General features: G+C 52.3%; 1 protein-coding gene across 1 annotated transcript; it reads right to left on the bottom strand.

Moving 5' to 3' along the window:
• Positions 1 to 1,758: 1,758 nt before the first annotated feature.
• CIMIP3 (ciliary microtubule inner protein 3) lies at positions 1,759 to 19,189 on the bottom strand (the record flags this gene model as incomplete). The annotated part of the gene is made up of 2 exons (XM_082848408.1): positions 1,759 to 2,088; positions 19,100 to 19,189. 2 exons carry the CDS (start codon positions 19,187 to 19,189, stop codon positions 1,759 to 1,761), a joined length of 420 nt encoding a protein of 139 aa, XP_082704534.1.
• Between the last annotated feature and the right edge of the window lie 6 nt (positions 19,190 to 19,195).

The following is a 19,195-nucleotide window of genomic DNA, read 5'->3' as shown; positions in this document are numbered from 1 at the left end:
TTTTGGACAAGAGAAGGCAGACGGACAAGTGGTGTCTTACCAGAGTGCGCAAAGGTGAAAGCCGAGTGCTGTCCAAGGGCAGGAGGGCGTGGAGGCTGGCACAGACACAAAGCCTGTTTCTGCCGCAGGGCTCCGCGGGCTCCGCGAGGTGGGCGCAGAAGGTGCCCTGGGGGCTGGGGTGCAGGACAGGTGTGGCGGAAATAGGAGGACGGTGGGAAGCTTGTGTCAGGAGCGACTGGCTTCCCGGATGCCCTCCTCAAGGCAGCGGAACTGACATCTCCAGGCGTCTATCTCCTGACCCTGGTGGAAGATTATTCTGGAGTTTTGAACTGGAGAGGCCCTAGCCTCTATGTCCAGCTCAGGAAGAGAGAAGAGCCGCTCTGGAAACCGGGACGTTAAGGGTTGATGAAAAGTGACACCCCCCCCGCCCCCCGCAAGCTCCTTCTCACACTGGTTCCTTGAAGGACAACCAGGCAGGAGAGACTTGGTACAGATGTCAAACGGCCTGCTTCCAGCCTAGGATCACCAGACATTGGAGGAAAGCTTCCACCTTGAAAGACAGCCTACCTCGAACACACAGAAGAAACTGGATTCTTCGCTGTTAGGTGATATTTAGGAGGCCCTCTCGCCCTTTCTCTCCACTTACCATCTTCTTTTTAGGAAGGGTATCCAGGGAAGCCTGGCCAAGCACTGGCTGCTGGTCTGGGTCCTCAGCATCCTGTCCCTTCACCCCACACCAGCCCCAGCCTCTTGTGCTCTAGAAGGATGCTCCACTGAATATGCCACGCTACCTAGAAGGAGATGTGAATCCTAGAAATGAAACCAGTTGGATTCACCCAGTGGTGAATTTAACCACTGACTCTCTGGAAAAAAAGAAACCCCAGTTTATAGGTGTTTGCTGGTTTCCGTGGTGTAAACACTTCCACCACGGCTGATTTCAAGCTACCAGCAGGAAGTCACTGGTTGAGGAGTTGGGAGATGTCCACAGTCAGCTGTCACAGGCTGGTCTGAGCTGGTGCCGGCAGGCCATCGGATCCAGGCCTGGGTGGCAGTGACCAGAGCTCAGTCAGGCCATGAGTCAAGTGCCCTTTGGCTTCATCCCCCTTCTCCATGAACCATGGCCCATGAGCCTACCTCACCTCAGAGTCAGTTCTGCTGGACCAGAGGTGAGACTTGAGATGGGAAATCCATCCCTCGCCAACAAACTACAAGTCAGAAGAGGCGGTTTTATGTAAAACTAGGGCTGGAGAGGAGGCCCCCTGGAGACTGGGTTTGCTCCCTACAGGACTTCCCCATTCTCCAGGGGCTGCTCCAACCCCCTGTCATGGTCAGTTGATGTATCTCTTTCTTGTTGTTGGATGGCTTGCCAAGCCTGGGCCACGGGGAGGGCGTGGCCAGTATGGACTTTGCTTGGGACTCAGGCTCTGGAGGGGAGTTGGGGTTACTCTTGAGGTGAGGTGATGAGAATCAAGTCTTTCCAAGTCTTCAGGCACCTCTGGACATAACATTGCTTACGACACCCCTGTGGCCTCAGTCTACCCACCCACGGCCACCCATTCAGATGCCAGGGAAAGGCAGGACAAACTTTAATTGCTGCTGAGAAGTGAGAACTCCTTTGCCATTGTTGACAGTGGGCAGGGCACAGCCGTTCTAGCCCAGGCACTTTCTGCTCCTCCAGGAGGGAGCAGCCCTTCCCCTCTGGGACCCGGGATCATGGGGGTGAGGGTGCAGGGTAGGGGGCTTCTGACTGGCACAGGTCTACGAGCGCCACAAGACCGGGTTGGCAGGAGGCACGTCGAAGCGCTTGCGGGTGTGGTCGGTGTCCCGGCGGTACGGGGAGCCGCAGGTAGGCTTCTGCAAGGTGTAGAAGGGGTTCAGGGTGTTGGAGTACTGGGAGGTGTAGAAATTGAACCTGAACTTGTTCGGGTTCTGCCCCCTGGGGTCCACCACCACCGGCACATAGGCCTCCGCCAGAGTCTGTTCATGGTCCTGCTTCCACGACCTGGACAGGGGACAGCGTGGAGCCTTCACCTTTTTGCCTGATGGCATCTTCGGCCCATGGCTGAGTACTGAGGGTTTCTGTGAGTCCTGGGAGGAAGGAAAGAAGGGGAGAGCTGGAGCATCGGACACCGGGACTTTGACCGCGAGGGCCAGAGGCAGGAGGGAGGGGACAGGGGCACTGGTCAGAAGCCCACAGAGCCGCCCTGGAGCTCTGCTGGCCCTGGAGCCAGACACCTCCAGGTAGGGAAAGGCCTTCAAGGTCCACTGACCTGACCCTGCTTCTACAGACCTCAGTTTGCTTCTTAAAGACATAGGCCAGCTCAGAGGCTGGGAACCTGGGAGTTATTCCTCACACTGCCCCCAGCCCCTGCCCCTTCCCCCTGCATCCAGTCGTTTTTTTTTTTTTTTTTTTTTTTGGCTACACCGCCAGGCTTGCAGGATCTTAGGTCCCCAACCAGGGATTGAGCCAACCACTAGGCCACCAGGGAACTCCTTTCCCATGCATCCAGTCTGTCCATCAATGTCCCCCACATCCTCCTCTCCCTGTCCTCTGCCACCGCTCCATCAGGCATCCATCCCCTCTCCCACAGGGTTACTCCAGCTTTCTACCAAGGCTTCTGCTTCCTCATCTCTTGCCTTTTCAGCCTGCACTTCACACTCACACCGAATTAATCTTTCTATATTAATGGCCAGAACGTATGGCTTGTCCTCAAAGCATCTTTTGCTCTCTGCTGCCCAGAAAATAAAAGCCAAGGCCCCCACCCTGGAAGGCAAGACCTGTAAGGACAGGGCTCCCCCAATCCTGTATTCAGTCACGGTCTGCCTGTGACTTCCTGGTCACATCTGGTCCTTCCAGGCGTCATGTCTTAGCTCAGGCTGTCCCCCCAGACTAGTGTGCCCTCACTCCCACCCATCAGGGAAACTCTTTCCTGTTCAGCCCTGAGCCCCTTAAAAAGCAGTGCTCTCTTACCCTTACCCTTGACATAGCAGCCTCTAAAATCCTATTCCTTCTCGTACTCCAGGCCAAGGCATTGAGTGAGCACTCGATAACTATTGGTTCAACATAATTGGATTCCAGTAAGAGGTTGCTGGCCTTCCCAGCAGCCAGCCAGCCCATTCTATTCCAGAACACCTCTCATTGTTACAGAGTGTGTCTCCTACCCAACAATGCCTGCTCTACTTAACCACTCTCGGTTGATTGGGTATGGAGGTCCACCCTCCTAGGAGGGCCCCATGGCCACCTTTATCACATGGTACTGACATTTATTGGCTCCTCTGTCCACCACACACCTTGGCCATCCTGTGACCGAATCATCGTACTTACCTTTGAACTCCCCACACGATCTCCCAGCTACTGGATACCCTTCACTAGGGATCTTCATAGCCGTGACGGTCCAACCCAAAGGATGAGACGCCTGAGTGTCAGGTGGCTCTGTCCCACTCCCCCAGGCTACAAATCTCAGGGGAACCCATCTTCTCTCTGCTGAGGCCCCAGGGAACTGGGAGGGAATCCCTAGCTGCAGAGCTACTAGAAGCTGAACCCCTGCCTTCTTACAAAAGAAACCCCCTATACCCAAGTCGTAGTGTACATTCTTTTGCATTTAATTTACAAACTATTTGCCCAACTCAAACTTGCCCAGGGCTTTTCTCCAAGGCAGTCTCTGCTCCCATAGTTTCCTACCCAGCAGTATACATGCCCTCAGCTTTGCACTTCAAAATTCTCCCTATCCTTCCAAGCCAGCAGCCCTCATGACACCTCCTCCAGGAAGCCTCAGATGCTGCAGTCTCTGCCCCCATCTCACCCTCCTCTGTGCCGTCAGGCCCTCCTCTTGGGATGTGGTCCTTTGCTGGGCTGGGACTAGGGTGAGGCAAGGGTGTACATTTTAAGGAGGTACTCACACTCGGACTCGTGCAAGGGCACGGTGGGTGTTTCCTTACAATATTTTGCGCCCTAGGTGCCGTGCTTGCCTCATCTTAATCCCAAATTGTGGTCCTTCTGGGCTCTTGCTAATGTCCCAACAGCCCGTAAAGTGCTCCCAGCGGTCAGGACCACATCCTATTCACCTGCGTCCCTGGGGCTTAACCCAGTGCCGGCACAGAGATAAGCTGGAGAGAGGGATGGGTGCACGAGCCATCAGCAGTCTTCCCAGACTCGTCCAGGCTCAGCCTTGGGACGCAGGATTACAAGCAGAGGGGCAAGCACCGGAAATGAGGTATGACAGTGATAATCAACGATCGTTTTTCACCGCCATTTATGAGCACTGCGCCAAACTCTTTAAGTGACTCCTCACATTAACCCTTTAAGGAAGGTATATTATTAGCCCCATTTGTAATTGAGAAAACTGAAATAAGGAGGTTATTCCCGTGTTTAGGGTCACGTGGCTGGTAAGGAGCCAGGCTGCAATGGGAACCCAGGCCTGGCTGACCCCAGGGACCACACCCTGTACTCCACAGCGTGTACTGCCGTATCCACAGCACTGTGGGGCAGGGCCTGCCGCTTCATTTCTGTTCTCATTCTGTCACCTTGCTGAGCCCTTGCCAGGGGTGCTGGGCGGCAGGCGAGCAGTCAAGGCAGCCCCTCCCCAGCCCTCAGGCTCACTGGTGAGAGAGGGCAGCCCAGTGCCTCAGTTTGGCAGGGACACTCCGGGTTTTGAATGCTGGATTTTGGTTCCGGGTCTGTGGGCCCTGCATGGACAGGATGACACACCGCGAATGTGAGGTTTATTCTGTGAATTAGCTCTTAGTGCAGCTGAGGATGTGACAGCAGTTGCTCCATCCTTTCATGCATAACTATTCCTGACTCCTCTTGTGAACCAGGCTCTGGGTGTGGAAGTAACAGAGACACTACACATGTGAACACAAATATGAAACCCTGGGCAGCAGGGTTCCCAGGTCTCGGCACCACTGACACTTCGGGCTGGATAAATCTTTGCTGTGGGGCTGTCCTTCAACGAAGGATGTTTAGCATCAGCTCTGGCCTCTTCCCACTAGATGCCAGTAGCCCCCCCTCCCAATTGTGACAGCCAAGAATGTCTCTCCCATTGCCAGTGCCTCCTGAGGGCAGTGAGAGTCACTGCTATAGAGTCCATGACAATTTCTCTATCCTCAGTGTTGAGGCTGACAGCCTGGCCCTGCAGAATTTTCCTTACCTGGGCCACAGAAGTGGCTTGGGTTTTTTCCATGTTAAGCATGATTCTGGGGACTTCCCTGGTGGCGCAGTGGTTAAGAATTTGCCTGCCAATGCAGGGGACACGGGTTCGAGCCCTGATCCAGGAAGATCCCACATGCCGTGGAGCAACTAAGCCCCTGCGCCACAACTACTGAGCCTGCATACTTCAACTACTGAAGCCCACGCGCCTAGAGCCCATGCTCTGAAACAAGAGAAGCCACCGCAATGAGAACACCGTGCCCCGGAACGAAGAGTAGCTCCCACTCACCACAACTAGAGAAAGCCCGCACGCAGCAACAAGGACCCAACACAGCGCCCCCCCCCCAAAAAAAGCATGATTCTGAGGTTCTGGTCCACCTGACACCCCGGGAAGGCTCATCCTGTGGCCACAGAGGTGAAGGAACTGCAGAGGCCCCACCCCCTACCAGCCCCTACTCCCCAGCAGTCTTGGCCACCTGGACCCTGCACCTGAGGCTCGGGAGCTGGTGTGAGGGGTGACAGAGGCATGTGCTTTCAGAAGAGTTGGTCGGGGGAGGGGGTATCCTCCAACAGGGGGAAGGGCAACGCTCTTTGCTAACAGGATTGAGAATCTACCAAGTGCTAACCACTGTGCTCTGCAAAAACCCAGAAGAGCCATTTTGAGATGTTACTCCCATATTTCAAATGCAGAAACTGAGGCTCAGAGGAATCTAAACTTTGCCTAAGTTCACACAGTTAGTGAGTGGCGTGTAAGAACCTTGAAGAAGTCGTACGACTAGTGACCAGTTAGTGCAGGAACCGGGATTTGAACCTTCCCCTCCCTCTCTACCCCAGCCCAGGCCCTGGGTCTCCCGTCAGTTATGCCCCAGCTGCTGCTGCTGCCCCTACATTTGGGGCCCTGGTTAGGGGGACCCAGGACCCCCAGGACATCCAGGGACTAGACCCACACAGAAACCGGGGCAGAGGGACAGCCCCAGGGAAGGGGAGAGGGAGGAGGAAGAGAGAAAGGAGGAGGAGGGAGAGTGGAAGAGGAGGTGGATGGGGGGGAGGAGGGGGGAGGGAGGGGGAGGGGGAGGGAGGGAGGGAGGGAGGGGAGGGGGAGGGAGGAGAAGGGGGGAGGAGGAGTTCCAGGCAGTCCTAGCCTTGCCCTGCCCCTTCCGGGGGCCCAGCCAGGCTCCAGGTGACTAAGCTCAGAGGGCTGAGAACACCCCATCCGGCCAGCCCAGGAGGGAGGGTGGGGCCTGACTGCATATTTTCCAGGTTAACATCTGGTTTCATTTAACCATCTCCTCCCCTCTCTGGAGGTCCTCCCTGTCAAATGCACAGCGTGTGTGTGTGTGTGTGTGTGTGTGTGTGTGTGTGTGTGTGTGTGTGTGTGTGTGTGTGTGTGTGTGTGAGAGAGAGACTTAGAGAAGTGGTTCAAAACTGGGTGTATTCCCCCCTCCCAGGGGACATTTGGCAATGCCGGGAGACATTTTTGGTGGTCACTACTGGGGGGTGCTACTGGTGTCTAGAGGCCAGGACGCTGCTAAACATCCCACACTGCACAGGTCAGCACACAGCCACACATCCCCACCCCTGCCCCCACAAGGAATGATCAGCTCACAAGGTCGGTAGTGAGTGCCAAGGTTGAGAAAACGGGTTTAGAGGTTGAAGGAAGATCCCCATCTCCCCTATCTGCTTCCTGCAGCCTTAAGCCTCCCATTCCTCCTGTTCTATGGGGGATGGGGGGTGGGACAATGAAGCTTAAAGGGTAAGGAGAGGGTCCCACCAGCCCCTTCCCTCCCTTCTGAATCGCACTACCCTGTTTCAATTGGGTTTTGAGTTAGAGCCAAAAGAAGGAATCTGACCCCCTCCCTCTATGACTTCCACCAAGGCCTTTTAGATATACAGTGTATATGTTTTCCCCTTATACCAGGATGTAGAATGGGGAAGAGAGAGACTCAAGGGTGCCACTTTCTGAATAGGGCAAGAAGACCTCATTGTGATATGTCTGTCCGCCCAAATACTTCAGGTCCCCTGCCCATCTGCTGGCCTAGCCCATGCCTGACACTCCACCATTAACACCTCGCTTTTTCAGGGAAGGCCTGTGCCCTGTGAAAGTGCCAACAGGACTTCCCTGGTGGCACAGTGGTTGAGAGTCCGCCTGCCGACGCAGGGGACATGGGTTCGTGCCCCGGTCCGGGAAGATCCCACATGCCGCAGAGTGGCTGGGCCCGTGAGCCATGGCCGCTGAGCCTGCGCATCTGGAACCTGTGCTCCACAACAGGAAAGGCCACAACAGTGAGAGGTCCGCGTACCGCAAAAAAAAAGAAAGTGCCAACAGCATTGGGTGAGGCAGCCGGTGAAGGCTCCCAGGGCACCTGGTACTGCAAATGTGCCTGGCCTTTGAAGTTTGAAGGCTGAGCTCAGGACCGGACTCTGCCCTTGCAGGTCAGGCATCCTTGGGCAAGTCGCTGAACCTCTTTGAGTTTTACTTGCCTCATCTGCAAAATGGGGCTAATAAGGCTATCTACTGCACCAGCTTGTGGTGCGGCGGGGGGCGGGGGTGATGAATCTCGGGAGCTGTAAAAGCAAATGGTAATTATCATCAGCCTCGTCCGGCTCCTACACCGAGGTGTCGACACGCTCCCCTGAACCTTTATGAGCACATATTTGCCTGCGGTGGGGACAAGGGGGACTTTGAAGGGAGTCAATGGGAAGGCCTAGCGGGGGTCTCAGCTCCCTCAGGAGGCCCTGTAGCAGGACGGCCTGGAATTTAAATTCCAGCTCCACCACCCACTGGGTACCAGCTCTTCCGCAAATTTTTTTTTTTGGCCACACCACACAGAGTGCAGGATCTTAGTTCCCCAACCAGGGATCGAACCCGTGCCCACTGCACGGGAAGCATGGAGTCTTAACCACTGGACCACCAGGGAATTCCCCCTGTGCCTGTTTTCCCATCTATGAAGTGGGAATAACAAGAGAATCTATCTCATAGGGTTACCATGAATTAATGAGATATTCTCGGCAAGGTACCTAGACCTCTTCAGCACTCAGTAAATGTTTGCCAGCATTATTACGTGTCACAAGTTTGCCTAGGAGGTGGGGCCGTGCAAACTAACAGTCCAGGAAGCCTCTCGGGGAAGTGAAGGGGCAGGAACCAGAGGAATTGATGGTAGCCCACTCCTGCCTGCCTCCCCCTCCTCCCGGGAGACAATGACAGCTCCACAGTTAGGGAACAAGAGTCAGGCAGTGTCACTGGCACCTAAGCCTTTTGTAAGAGGCCTTCAGCTCCCAGCCTCACAGGTGGGCCTGGCTGGGGCCTTCATGCTCCTTTCTGCCAATCAAACTTCTTGTGACCTTGGGCTGCCCTAATCCAACACTGTGATGTCATCCTACCTGGGACATCCTTGACCAGGGCCTTCCTTGGTGAAGAGATGGAATTTCTGGTGGCCAGGGGCTCCAGAGGTTTTCAGGGACTCTTGAGAGGGTATTGGGATGCCAAGTTAGGGAGAATTATATGGGGCTGGGGGCATTGTGACCCCTCTTTGACAACACAATTCCTTCTATCTTCCTAAGGAGATACAGGGGCAGTGCTGAGGGCTGAAGTTTCAAGGTCTGGATGGGTCTTACAACCTTGATACTGACTCACTCTGCACTTACTTCTTCCCACAATTCCCAGGACCTTTGAGCTGTGGGTAGTGGGGTGAGTGGAGAGAGGAGGAAAGCATCCTAGTTATTCAGGTGCCTCCAGCTGTCCTAATATTCCTCCAGGCACCCTCAGGTTTCTCATGATTTCACAAGAAATCACTGACGGGGAATAAATGTACCCAGCCAGCTCTCCATTCCCTTTCTTCCTCTCTTTCTATCTGCCTTCTAAAGTACAGAGATGGGGCTTCCCTGGTGGCGCAGTGGTTGAGAGTCCGCCTGCCGATGCAGGGGACACGGGTTCGTGCCCCGGTCCGGGAAGATCCCACATGCCGCGGAGCGGCTGGGCCCGTGAGCCATGGCCGCTGAGCCTGCACGTCCGGAGGCTGTGCTCCACAACAGGAGAGGCCACAACAGTGAGAGGCCCGCGTACCGCAAAAAAACAAAAAAAAAGTACAGAGATGAAGGATGAGTGGATGAATGGATGGATGGATGGATGGATGATGGATGGACACATGAACCCATGGATGGACAGACAAAGGAGTGGGAGAGTGGATGGGCAGGTGGATGGATGTGGGCAGGTGGATAGATGGTGGATGGGCAGACCCTCCTGATTTGAGCCCTGGTCACCTTCTTAGTCTCATCTCTCATCACTCTATGCAGTAGCTACTTTCTTAAACATGCCCTGGGACTTCCCTGGTGGTCCAGTGGGTAAGAGTCTGTGCTCCCAATGCAGGGGGCCCAGGTTCAATCCCTAGTGGAGGAACTAGATCCCGCATGCATGCCGCAACTAAGAGTTCACATGCCACAACCAGAAGATCCTGCATGGCAACTGAAGATCCCGCATACCGCAACGAAGATTCCACGTGCCACAACTAAGACCTGGTGCAGCCTAAATAAATGTATATATAAATATATTTTTTAAATGCCCTGCTCTCTCCCCTCTAAGCCTTTGTATTCAATATTTGCTGTTCCCTTTCCTGGACCACTTCAAACAGGGGGTTAGGAGATGAAGGGATGGAGGGATAGGTGAGTAGACAGGTGGCTGGGTGGGGTGGCCATGGCTGAGTGGATGGGCAGATGGTCAATGAGTGGATCGATGGTGGGTTGCTGTGGTATAGAGGATGGGATTGCAGGCCCAGGAGCCAGACTTTCTGAGCTTGAATCCTGGCTCTACCATTTCACCAGTTGTGTGACATTGGGCAAGTAATTGACCTCTCTGTACTTCTGTTTGCTCATCTGTAAAATGGTTGGGCTAAAGGTCCCTAACTAATAGAGTTGGGCAGAACACTTAGGACAGTACCTGGCACAGAGTGAACACTCAATAACTATTAGTTTTTATTATGTTTGGGTGGGTAATTGCTTTGAGGGGTAGGTGGCTGAATGGGCTGTCCTCTCCCCATCTTCAAAACCTGACCCCTCCCCACACACACCTCCTTAGGGTCCCGTCTCCCCAACACCAGACTTGGTGGGCGCCTTCCAGGAATGTGTCAGAAATGCAGGAGTGCCCTGGGCTTCTCCCTGGGTCAGTGGGGGAGGAAAGGTGGAGGCCCAGGGTGGCAGAGGCCAAGTAAGCTGGCGACTTCCTGCCCTCAGCCCACTGGCTTGGGCTGGGCCCAGGGCTTGTTTCCTTCCTGGAACTGTGTCAGCACTGACTGTCGGGCACGAGGTAGGCTTTGGGACCCACAGGCAGATTGGGGGTTGAGGTGTGGATGACTTGTGCGCTCTGCTCAGATTGTGAGATCTGAGGTAATGACCATCAGGTGTGAGCCCTGTTGGTAATGACCCCTAATTTCTGAGGACGCTGGGAGAGGCCAGGAGTGGAGGCAGGCAGGGAGGAAGGGGAGGAAGAGCAGCCCTGCCAGAGCCTCTGTTCGGGGATCTCCAAGGCTCTGGGCAGATGATATCTTGCTTGGGAGAGGGTGGGAACGAGGGAACGGGAGCTTGGAGCAGGGCCTGCTGCATGGTAGGTGCTGAGTTATATTGTTATTATCATTTCTAAGCCGCAGACAGCACGGAATCAGTCCTGTCTCCTGGAAGCCCACCCTTTCTGACTTCTCTGCCGCACTCCCAGCGTGAGATCATTTTATTCCTCATCAAAATTCCCGGAAGGTGGGCTTCCCTGGTGGCGCAGTGGTTGAGAGTCCGCCTGCCGATGCAGGGAACACGGGTTCGTGCCCCGGTCCGGGAAGATCCCACATGCCGCGGAGCAGCTGGGCCCGTGAGCCATGGCCGCTGAGCCTGCGCGTCCGGAGCCTGTGTTCCGCAATGGGAGAGGCCACAACAGTGAGAGGCCTGCGTACCGCAAAAAAAAAAAAAAATTCCTGGAAGGTAAGGACTGTGATCTGTACCCCACAGCGCTCAGTGGGTGTTTGGGAAGCATGGGGAGAGCTAGTGAGACTCAGGGCTGACTTGTGGAGCCCAGGAAGATCCAGAGACCACCCCCACCCCTTGCCACACACACACCTCTGTTGTTGAGGTGCAGGCATGTGGCTTTCAGGGTCCTGCTACTGCCTTGCAGGCTACTTAGAGGTAGCCTGCTTATTTAAACATCCTCTCTACTCCTCCTTACCTGCTGTGTGATTTGGACAAATTACTTAACCTCTCTGATCCTTACTTGAGTTTCCCTTGCTGGACTTCAAGTACAGGTGGCTGAATTATTCCTACAGCTCACTTCATGGTGCATTAGCACCACTGGTCCATGAAGTCCTCCTCTCTTGTTGTATTAATTTTCCCTCTTTATCCCCAGTCTCCAGCCATGCTCTCCACCCACCCCCACCAGAGGCAACCATTCAAATGTGCTTAATGAGTATCTTCTTTTTCATATGTGTTCGCAAAATATATATTGTTGTTTTGTGTGCAAGTGGTGTTCATTTATGTAAGTGGTTTTGTGTGTTTTAGATCTCATTCTGTTGTTTACTTTGATCGCTACAATCTGTTTTTTAAGATCCATCTGTGTTGCTATCTAGTTACTTGCTTCCAAATGCTGTGTATCCCTTCTCCACCCAGGTGTCTCCAGTTCCCCATCCCCACAAACAGCACTGCAATGACATCACATCCATGTCCCTTTATGGACCAGGGTGAAGGTTTCTTTGGGGCCTACTCCTAAGACAGAATTGACTGGTCATAGAGTATGAGTAGACGTCATTTGAAATCTTCTTTTCTCCATCCATAAAATGGGTGTATTGCCCCTTTCTTGCAGGGCTGACTTGATGGTAGTGGCTTAATGCATGTAATCCACTCGGCCCCCGTGTCTGACACAGAAAAGATGCTCAGTGAATGGCAGTTGCAGCTGCTGATCCTTCCAGGTCTCAAGGACACACACGCACACACACACACACACACGCACACACACAAAAGCTGGACCCAGGAGAGGTCGCATGGAAGCGCACCCAGGGCTCAAAGTCCCTGTTCAAGTGTTGGTCTCCAGAACAAGTGAAAAGTGTTGCAGGTCTGTGCTGATTCCTAGAGGGTAGGGACTGATCTTGAAGGCTAGACCTCCCACATCAGAGCACAGGACTGGTGCAGAGGAGACAGCCATGCCCAGGAAATGCTTCCTGTATCCCAGTGCTCACCTCACTTTCCTCAGAGACGCCCTATACAGGAGGGCCAGACAGCCTCATATGCTGTTCTGCCTCTGCTCTGCAAGCCAATGAGCACTTTAACGAGATGAGAAACTACACCTGAGTATTGGAGCCCGCCATCCCATTTTACAGATGGAGAGACTGAGGCTCAGGAAGGCTCCATGGTCTCACGGGAGGTTAGGGGCAGAAGAGCCACTAGACTCCACATCTCCACACACCACCACCCCCCCATCCAGTGTTCTTTTAAAAAAGAAAATGTATTCTGTGCTAAATTATGTTCTTTATTATTTGTAGAATTTTAAGTTAAAACAAATGATCTACCAACAGAGCACATTACTAAAAAGTAAAAATCCCACATGTAATCCTGGCATTCCCCCTGAGCCATCTCCACAGTCTTGTTTCCTGCTAACCCCTGGCCATTCACAAATACACTTTATCTACCTGTAGTCACAATCTACATGAAATTTTGTTTTTTGCTTTTGTACTTAACAATCTTTTTTTTTAAACATAGACACATGATTTCAGATGGTGGGATGTGTTTTACAGTGGGATGTTTTGGTCTGGCCTTCGAGGTAACCTTGTAGACACCTGCCCCACCCTGTCTCCTGGGCCCCGGTGTAATGTTCCTTCTTGAGGTTCTTTGTAGAATTGGTACTGCTCTTGTGCAGACTCTCAGGGCCTCTGTTCTGTCTTTGCTCTTCTCTGTTTAGCATCTCCATGCCCAAAGTCAGGGTAGGGAACCGGGGCAGGAGCACGTAGGTACTAAGTAATCACCACGAGTCAAGACTCTCTGTTGGGTATCTTAACCCTTTATCTTGTTGAATCTCGTAAAAACCTGCATTAATAGCCCCTGTTTTACAGATGAACAAACTGAGGCTCAGAGAGGGAGGTGGTAACTCAGCCAAGGTCACACCCTTGCTAAACAGCACAGTCAGGATTCAAACCTATTCCCCAGCAAGGGTCTTTCCCACTGTGCCATGGTCCCATCCACAGAGCCCACGGTTACAAAGGGAAATGAGTCTCTCCCCAGCACCCCCTAACACACCACTCCCTACCCAGGGCTGGACCTTGGATCCTCACACTCTTAGGCACCAGGTAATGACCCTGACCCCCTTCTCAGGATGTAGGATTCCACACCAGCCAGACTTTCTCTCAGCCTGATCACATCTCCTGGCACCTGCCCAGCCCAGAGGAAGGCCAAGGTTGGGGGGCTTGAAGCCCACCCTGCCCTGCAGGCTGAAGGGGACAGTTTCAGGAGCTGGTCTGGTAGAAGGTGTCTCCAGCCTGGAACACGGGGCTGGACGAGGTGAGCTGCAGCTCAGTGGCATGTAGGAGTTGGCATGACGGGAGTTTTTTTTTTTTTTTTTTTTTTTTATGACGGGAGTTTTGACTTTTGCCCCTGCAGAGCTAGCCGCAGAGACCTGGGTCGGGGAATGAAGTGACTCTCAGGGTCTCTCAGCCTGCCTTCCCCCAACTCAGAGTGCACTCCCCCAGCCAGGAGTGTTTGGCTTTGTTGGAGGAGAGACCACAGCTCTAACAAAGGCCTGGCTGGGTCTCTGGGGAGACTGCACCTGCCAGGCCCTCATCCCACCCCACATTCCAGAGCCGGCCAGTGAAGTTGGCTCTTGGAGGTGACTAAGTCATTGCTGAGCCGAGATTTAATCACAGGATTGGGCTTTTGGCTGTTTCTTTTCCTGGGGGAGCAGGTGTGAAGTGTTGTCATTAGATGGAGCGGGGCTACCATGGTCTGGGAGGCTGAGCTGGACAGAGAATCAGGCCCCAAGCCTGCTCCAGAGAACTCAGCCTCCAAAGCTGCCCACCCCTCACGCACCAACATGGGAGTGGAATCTGGGTGAAATGGGTGGTGTAAGGGCAGGGAGAGCCCTGCTGTCCAGACTCAGCAGCCTCAAACCCTTCTGGTGTTCGTGGGTCACTCTCGTTCCCCCCTTCCCTCCATCCCCAACCAAAACTAACCCCAAAAGCAAGGGGACCAGAAGGAGGAGAAATGAACGAACACTTGGGGAGTGGCCCCTGGGTGCCAGGCCCTGTGCCAGCACTTCACATCCTTTATCTCACTTAATCTTCTTAACAACCCTCAGACGGGGGTACTGTTATTACTCCCATGTTACAGATGAGGAAACGGGCTCAGAGTTCTTGCTGACGTTTTCTCTACTTCCCTATATGCAAGCTGTTTACCAGGCCCTTCCTTTCTTCCTAAGAAATGTCCCACAAACTAACAACTTTACTTTCCGTTTCTACCACCGGCATGGTGTCCACATCCCCTCCTGCTTGAATCAATACCAACTGATGAACCAATTAACCGATCAATTACGCAGCCTCTCTTAGCCCCTGAGCCTACACTTTCTCCTTCTCCTGGCCCTTCATCCAGCTGCTAGATGATCCTTATACACAGCTGTTACCACCAGTCACCCTTGCCTACTCTGTTGTCTGGTAACCACTGACTCTAGGCCTGAGCTTCTCAAACCTTAACATGCTCTTGAATCACTGGGGGGTCTTGTTAAAGTATAGATCCTCTGCTGGGTTCCTTAATGCAACAGATCACTGAATCTCATAACGGCCTTAAATTAATAGCCTGTTTTACAGAAGAACAGGCGGAGACCCAGAGAGGTTACCCAACGTCTGGAATGGAGCCAGAGATCCTACACTTCTAGTAAGACCCCAGATGATGCAGAGGCTGCTGGTTCGTGGTGGTCCACACTTCTAGACTAAACTCTTCTGCTGAGTTATTTTTTTCTTTAATTTTTACTTTTATAATTTTTTTTTTTCTTTGCGGTACGCGGGCCTCTCACTGCTGCGGCCCCTTCCGCTGCGGAGCACAGGCTCCGGACGCGCAGGCCCAGCGGCCATGGCTCACGGGCCCAGCCGCTCCGCGGCATGTGGGATCCCCCTGGACCGGGGCACGAACCCGCGTCCCCTGCATCGGCAGGCGGACTCCCAACCACTGCGCCACCAGGGAAGCCCCTTTTCTTTAATTTTTAAACAGCAAATATATTTACCATGGTTTGAAAATTAGAAACTGTAAAAAGGTGTTCAGTGAAAATTCTCCCTCCCACTCCATTTGCCCAGTTCCCCCCACTTCCTCCCAGTAACTACTTTTACTAGTTTCTTATGTATCTTTCCATAGTTTCTCTGTGCAAATACAAGCAAATATGATCACACTTATCCTGCCCCAAATGGTAACACACACACACACACACACACACACACACACACACACAGACACGGTTTTGTTAACAGTTTATCAGTTTATCTTGTAGATAACTGGACACAGTCGGCTGACTCATTCATTTTTAGAGTTGCATTATTATTCCATTGTGTGAATATGCCATAATTCATTTAACCAGTCATTGTTAGCTGGACAATCTGGGTTGTTTCCGATTTTACCAGCTGGCCTTTTTCAGCCCATCATACCCTGGCCAACCTTGCTGTGACCTCTCTCCCATCCCCCAATTCCCAGCTCCACTATCCTAAGTCCCTGCAAAAGTTTTTGCTCCTCCTACATGCCCCCCCGGCCCTGATCCTCCAGCCCACCCTGATTGCTCCTCCTTTTGTTAGTCTCCCCCTCATCATTGGCCTCCCCACCCTTCATCTCTCCATGTGTCTCTCCCTGTCTCCCCAAATAGACTAAAGCAACTTGAACTCAGAAACCATGTCTTTGATTTCTCTGGATCTTTCACAGCCCAGAGCTGGGCACACAGCGGTTCTCAAGAATATTAATTATATGGTGGAAGTTGTACATGAATGGAGCCACTGGATGGTGGCTCTGCTGGGGTGGTTCAGGGTTAAGAGCCCAGGAGCAACCCAAGGTGCGAGGGACCTCGTACCTCAGAGGTCTCCTAGAAGGAAGCCCCTATCTCATGCCTGAGTGTCTTGAGCACTCCCCTCCTCTAATTCCTGTTGTGTGTGTATTAGTGACAGCAGTCACTGTTCTGTACTTGGTCATCATGGTCCGCCACCTTGAATCATGTAAACCCAGCTTCCTGGTGAGACCCTAAGATCCTCCATGGTAGAAATAAGACTTCTATAATTCTCTTCTATCCCCAGTTATCACAAACCCTGAGCACGGCACCAGGCAACTGGGACAGCCTCCACAAATACTCCTTGAATGAACAGGAGTGCCACAGGAGTGGGTGGGGTAGGACAAGGTTGACCACAGGCGTGTCACCAACGAAGAACATTTGGGAAACACGAGTGTTTTTAAAGATGCTCTGTCCCCCAATCTCTTCCTCAGTCCCTCCCCTCCTGGTGGGAAAACAATGACCTCACAGCCACAAGGCTTGAGGGCCCTTCTCATCCTGTCCCTTGACACCGGGGGGACTTTTCAAAAATGTTACTGTCATGAAAAACGAACAAAAGCAGGGGACTTCCCTAAATTAAGAGATTAAAGGAACATGACGAGCAAATGCAATCTGTGAACCTTGATTGGACTGTGGACTGGAAAAAAATCAAAAACTAAAATGACATCTTGGGGGGATAATTGGGAAATTTTTAATGTGGAGTATATTTCAGATGTTAGTGTATCGATGTTAAATTTATCGAGTGTGATAACCATATTGAGGTCATTTAGGAGAATGTCCTTATTCTTAGGCAGTGGATACTGAAGTAGTGGTGGGTGTGGGGAGATATGCCATGATATCCACACCTTTCAACTGTCAGTAAAAAGAAAATGAAAAGTGTGTGTGGTGTGTGTGTGTGTGTGTGAGTACAGGTGGTCATTTTACTCGTCTTTCAGATGTTTCAGGATGAAAAGTTGAAGGGAAAATATCTGGTACAAAGAGCAGTGTCACCCCAACTGTCTGAGAGAAAGAGGAGGAGAAATGCAGCGGGGATTCTGATTGGGTAGCTCAGGGGAAACTCTCTATCTGTGACTTGATCGCCCCCCACCCAGCCTTCCACCCCTGCTGCCCAGAAAGCATCCAAATCTAACCCCTTGGACTGACTCTCCCCTATTCTCTGCATCTTTCACACAGTCTCCCGGGTCCTCATCTGATGGGACCTCCCCTGGTGGACAGCCACCCCCAGCCTAGCTAGTATAGAACTTGAAGCAACTTAAAGGTTCACAGCTCATCTCCCTGGAGAATGAACTGAACCTCTGTGGGCTTGACCCACCTGGAGTTTTTAGAAATTACATCCACTTAGAGGATGAAAGGGACCCCTTGTACACCGTTGGTGGGAATGTAAACTGGTGCAGCCACTATGGAAAATAGTATGGAGGGTCCTCAAAAAAATAAAAGTAGAACTACTATATGATCCAGCAATTCCACTCCTGGGTATATATCCGAAGAAAATGAAAAAACTAATTCAAAAGATACGTGCACCCCAATGTTCACAGCAGCATTATTTACAATAGCCAAGATATGGAGGCAAGCTAAGTGTCTATCAACAGATGAATGGATACAGAAGATATTTCATTTATATATATACATATAAATGTGTACACACATATACACACACACACAATGGAATACTACTCAGCCATAAAAATAATGAAATCCTACCATCTGCAACAACATGGATGGGCCTAGAGGGTATTATTCTTATTAAAATAAGTCAGACAGAGAAAGCAAATACTGACTGCTAACACTTATTTGTGGAATCTAAAACACTGAATAAATATAACACAACAGAAACAGACTCACAGATATAGAGAACAAACTAGTGGAGGTGGGAGAAGGAAGGAAAGAAGGACAAAATAGGGGTAGAGAATTAAGAGGCACAAACTACTATGTATAAAATAAAAAATCTACAAGGACATATTGTGCAGCACAGGGAATATAGCCAATATTTTATGATAACTTTAAATGGTATATAATCTATAAAAATATTAAATCACTATGTTGTACACCTGAAACTAATATAATGTTGTAATTCAACTATATTTCTAGTTAGATTTGGATGCTTTCTGGGCAGCAGGGGTGGAAGGCTGGGTGGGGGGCGATCAAGTCACAGATAGAGTGTTTCCCCTGAGCTACCCAATCAGAACCCCCGCTGCATTTCTCCTCCTCTTTCTCCCAGACAGTTGGGGTGGCACTGCTCTTTGTACCAGATATTTTCCCTTCAACTTTTCATCCTGAAACATCTGAAAGACTAGTAAAATATATATTCACTTAGCTTCACAGAGAAAAGAAAATGAATTTGGTGTTTAAAAAAAATGCCAAGATTTAGTCCTCCTACATGCTCTTGGGAGCTCTGTCAATGAGAATACTTTCCGCCCTAGTCATCAGATCGGGACACTAGTTTTTTGCTTTTTTAGTTTTTTTATTTATTGCTTTTACCTTTTTTTCTTATGGGCATTTCCTTACAGGCATGGAAGATGCCTGGCCCACATTTCTGAGGGCCCCTAGAACCCTTCAGCGCGCGCGCTGTGTCCAGCCACTTCCCCAGTGCTGGGCGCAAGAGTCGTTTCCGAAGTTCCGGATCGACGTGGTCACGCACCTCCTGAGAAGCTGGGAACTGGCCTGCCCCCTCCCTTCCCCGGGGGACGAGGGGTGGAGGAGGGGGGCCGGGAGGCGACCCGGGGGAGGGGACGGGTCGTCTCCGCGGCTGGGCGTGGGCTGGGCGAGGTCCCGGGCCCACCGGGCCCCGCCAACAATGGCCAGTTGTGGAAGGAGGCGGCAGGAATGCGGCCGGGGGAGTCGGGCGGCGGGCCGGCGGGGCGGCGGCGGCGGCGGCGGCAGCCGCGGGGCGGGGCCGGGTCGCAGCCGCAGCCTCTTACCTGTCCAGGTAGCTCGCATTTCCCGGCGAGCGGCGGCGCCCGCAGCACCTGTCTCCCGGTGCGTGGGCGGGGAGGACGGCGCGGGGGCATGGCCTG

Source organism: Leucopleurus acutus (assembly GCF_964270905.1).
Source record: "Leucopleurus acutus genome assembly, chromosome: 10".
In the NCBI taxonomy this organism is placed as follows: domain Eukaryota; kingdom Metazoa; phylum Chordata; class Mammalia; order Artiodactyla; family Delphinidae; genus Leucopleurus; species Leucopleurus acutus.
Note: the sequence above shows the minus strand (reverse complement) of the source record. Positions and strands in the feature narration are given on the sequence as shown.